At 53.5% G+C, this 4,444-nt stretch overlaps 1 protein-coding gene across 1 annotated transcript; it reads right to left on the bottom strand.

Moving 5' to 3' along the window:
• Positions 1 to 3,047: 3,047 nt before the first annotated feature.
• Positions 3,048 to 3,992, bottom strand: LOC117887054 (olfactory receptor 52L1-like). Its single transcript, XM_034789324.1, has one exon. It carries the CDS (start codon positions 3,990 to 3,992, stop codon positions 3,048 to 3,050), a length of 945 nt encoding a protein of 314 aa, XP_034645215.1.
• Between the last annotated feature and the right edge of the window lie 452 nt (positions 3,993 to 4,444).

Raw genomic sequence — 4,444 nt, 5'->3', positions numbered from 1 at the left:
TGGGGCAGCGGGGGTCCGGGGGTGGTCAGGGGACAGGGAGCTCGTGTGTGTGTATGGGGCAGGGGTCCCAGAGGGGCCGTCAGGGAACAGGGGGGGTTGGATGGGGCAGGAGTCCTGGGGGGGGGAAGATAGGAGGTGGGGGCTGGGCCACGACCCCCTCCCCTAACCGGCCCTCCATACAATTTTAGAAACCCGATGCAGCCCTCAGGCCAAAAAGTTTGCCCGCCCCTGACATAAAGGCTACAGCCAAGGTGGGTGTTAAAACCAGACCATGTCTGGCGTCCTGGGACTGTTGGACATCCCTGACTGCCTGTGACCCAGTGGCATTTACTCAGCACGACACAAGAAGGTGATCCCACTTTCTCGCTGGGACAGGCCTGCAGTGAGAGAGACTGTGGCTCTGTGCACTGCAGCGACACGGCAAATCACGCTGACAAGCCAAAATACCCAAAGCAGCACAGAGCTGGGCTCTCTGTACCAAGGACTCCTTGGCTGACTGGGGGCAAGTTATTCCCGCCAAGATTTTCAAGAGTGTCTAATCATGTGGGACGTCTCTGGCTTTGACTGCAGAACTTCACACACACACACACACGACTCCTCATCAGAGGGTGGCCGCTCAGCCGATTCCGAAAAGATCACCATTTAAGGTATCTCAAGTAGTGCCCCCCAAAATGGAGACCCCCCAAAATCACTAGTCCCCTGTCTGTGCCTCAGTTTCCTCTGCCATGAAAAAGGAGATTCTAATGCTTTCCCGCGTTGCAACGGGAACGTAGCTCCATGAAGGTGCATAGAGCATTTCAGACCTGGGTGGAAGATGCTATCTGTGGGCAAAGCAAATGTAACCCTGTGACGTTATTGACATAAACTGGGACCGTATAGATCATTGTTGCAACCAAGGTCCTGTAGTGGCACCCAAATCTTGTATAAAGGGGGTCAAATGGGGTGTCTAGGACAAGGTTATGGTTTACTGGTTATGATTATGCTGTCTATACGTGTGTATCAGTTTTGTGGTCAAAGTTATGAATATTGGCTCTATACTGTCTGTATGGCAAATTTATGCTATGCTGCTGGGTGACATCCCAGACAAGCTGAGATTAGCTCTGCCTAACCTGCTTGATGGCCCATTAAGGACCATCAGCTATACAATGGACCCATTGAGAGAAGGCAGATACGCCTTGTAACTCAGCAAAGTATGCAGGGACTGGCCCATGTGACTCCAGACTCCATTTTGCTGTAATTTTCCACAGTAAGAACAAAGAGGTGTTCTTACACCTGGAAAAGACTATATAAGGCTGATGTCTCATCTCCATCTCATCTTCAATCCTGCTTCATACCTCTGGAGGAACTTTGCCACATGCTGAAGCTTTGAACAGAGGACTGAGGACCCATCCCAGCGGGGGATGTATTCCAGAGACTTGATTTGAACCTGCAGTTTATTCCATCGCTGCTGCAAGCCTGAACCAAGAACTTTGCCATTACTGTATGTAATTGATTCCATTTAACCAATTCTAACTCTCATCTCTATCTTTTTCCTTTTATAAATAAACCTTTAGATTTTAGATTCTAAAGAATTGACAGCAGCGTGATTTGTGGGAAAGATCTGATTTGTATATTGACCTGGGTCTGGGGCTTGGTCCTTTGGGATCAGGAGAACCTTTTTCTGTTACTTGGGCACTGGTTTTCATAACCATTTGTCCCCGTACGAGTGGTACTGGTGGTTATACTGGGAAACTGGAGTGTCTAAGGAGATTGCTTGAGAGACTTGCGGTTAGCCAGTGGGGTGAGAGCGAAGTTCCCTTAGTCTGGCTGGTTTGGTTTGCCTTAGAAGTGGAAAAAACCCCAGCCTTGGGCTGCACTGCCCTGTTTAAGCAATTTGTCCTGAGTTGGCACTCTCAGTTGGGTTCTGCCAGAACCGCATTGTCACAAACCCCCACGGAGCTAACCTAGGTCCCTGGGGCTCCCTGTGCTGGTAACTCAGAGAGGTGCATGCTGTTGGGGGGGGGGGGAGCCACTGCAGGCTCAGAGTCTGCTCAGCAACCAATAGGGAGTGAGATGCCCTCCCCTTGGGAGCTCAGGAGTGGGGGGATGCCATTTTGGGAGCCAGCCAGGGAAAGGGCAGGACTGGCAATGTGGGAGGCTGGCAGGGCCGGCTCCAGGCACCAGCGAAGGAAGCAGGTGCTTGGGGTGGCCAATGGAAAGGGGCGGCACATCCGGATCTTTGGCGGCAATTAGTGATTATACCCCTCTATTGGGCACTGGTGAGGCCACACCTGGAGTACTGCGTCCAGTTTTCATCCCCTCACTACAGAGGGGATGTGGACAAATTGGAGAGAGTCCAGTGGAGGGCAACGAAAATGATTAGGGGGCTGGAGCACATGACTTATGAGGAGAGGCTGAGGGAACCGGGATTGTTTAGTCTCCAGAACAGAAGAATGAGGGGGGATTTGATAGCAGCCTTCAACTACCTAAAAGGGGGTTCCAAAGAGGATGGAGCTCGGCTGTTCTCAGTGGTGGCAGATGACACAACAAGAAGCAATGGTCTCAAGTTGCAGTAGGGGAGGTCTAGGTTTGATTTTAGGAAACACTATTTCACTAGGAGGGTAGTGAAGCACTGGAATGGGTTAGCTAGGGAGGTGATGGAATCTCCATCCTTAGAGGTTTTTAAGGCCCAGCTCGACAAAGTCCTGGCTGGGATGATTTAGTTGGTATTGATCCTCCTTTGAGCAGGGGGTTGGACTACATGACCTCCTGAGGTCTCTTCCAACCCTAATCTTCTATGTTTCTATGATTCTATGAATGGCACTCGTCAGGGCAGGGACTGTCTGTGACCAGGTGTTTGTACAGCACCCGGCACACTGGTTCACTGTCTCCTCTTTTTGTTAGATTGGCTGCTGCGAGCCCAGCTTCCCCTATGTCCCTAAGGCTCCATGTGGAGTCCCAGTTCTACTCAATGATTGTTTTATTATTAATAATCATGGTACATTTAAAAAATAACAGCGGTGTGTGGCACCTGGAGAAATGAGCATGAAGCGACTGCCCTCCGGCGCTCAGGGGCCCCTCACGTGGAAGACCCTGGTCACCCGACTGCGGATCTGCTTGGTTTTCACCCCGTATACGATGGGGTTCAGCATGGGCGGCATCAGGAGGTAGAGGTTGGCCAGCAGGATGTGGACGGGGAGGGGGACGCTCTGGCCGAAGCGGTGCGCCAGGAAGGAGAAGAGCCCAGGGACGTAGAACACGAGGATGATGCAGACATGGGATGTGCAGGTGCTGAGAGCCTTGAGCCGGGCCTGGCTGGAGGGGAGGACGAAGACAGCCCGGAGGATCATCACGTAGGACAGAGCAATGGACATGCCATCCAGCCCCCCCACCAGCAGGGCCACGACCAGGCCATATGCTGCATTGACCGTGGTGTCTGCGCAGGCCAGCTTCACCACGGCCATGTGCTCGCAGTAGGAGTGGGGGATGATGTAGGCCTGGCAGAATGGCAGCTTCCCGAGGAGCAAGGGCAAGGGGGCTATCACAACGAGGCCTCTGACCAAGACCAGCAGCGCTATCTTGGCCACCATACTGATTTTCAAGATGGCTGCATGCCGGAGGGGGTTGCAGATGGCCACGTAGCGGTCTAACGCCATGGCCACCAGGATGCCCGACTCCACCAGCGAGGAAGCATGGACGAAGAACATCTGGGTGAGGCAGGCATGGAACTCAATCTCCCTGTCTCCGAGCCAGAAGACACTCAGCATTTTGGGCAGGGTGGACGTGGACAGGACCAGGTCGGTGATGGTCAGCATGGCCAGGAAGAAGTACATGGGTTCATGCAGGCTGGGGTCTGTCCTTATAACAATCAGAACAATGCCGTTCCCCAGCAAGGCCACGATATACATGGAGCACAGAGGGATCCCAACCAAGTGCTGTGTGGATTCAAGCCCCGGTATGCCGACCAGGAGGAACGAGGGAGGTCTGAGGCTGCTGTTGTTCATGGGTGACATGATCTGCTGAGGGCCACATCTGACTCGGGCAGAACAGCTCCAGAGACCTGCAAGTGATTAATAGAGTATGCGACGGCCTTGTGCGTGCAAAGAATGGCTAGTCAGCCGTCTGGCTGTGAGCCAGGGTAGTTCTACGGCTGATCTCCATGACAGTTCTCGGGGCCTGGGGCTGTGAGTCACCTCGTCACCCCTGGCCTCCAGTGTGAAGGAGTCTTGTCTCTGTCTGTCTGCGGTCAGCTCCCTGGCCCCACCAGCCTTCAGCCACTCACGCCCTCTCCTCCAGGCCAGCCCAGGCCTCTCTCTGCCTGGCAGAGTAACTGGTACCCCCATTCCTTTCACTCTGTCCCCTGTAATATCCAGCCCCCGACACTGGCTACTCAAAGACATCCCATATCCTCGGCCCCAGCCGGGAGGGGAACCACCGGCCTGTCCTGGCAATTTTTGTTTCGGTT

The sequence above is a fragment of the Trachemys scripta genome, chromosome 1 (genome assembly GCF_013100865.1).
Source record: "Trachemys scripta elegans isolate TJP31775 chromosome 1, CAS_Tse_1.0, whole genome shotgun sequence".
Taxonomy (NCBI): Eukaryota; Metazoa; Chordata; order Testudines; family Emydidae; genus Trachemys; species Trachemys scripta.
This window is presented reverse-complemented; position numbering and strand designations above follow the sequence as displayed.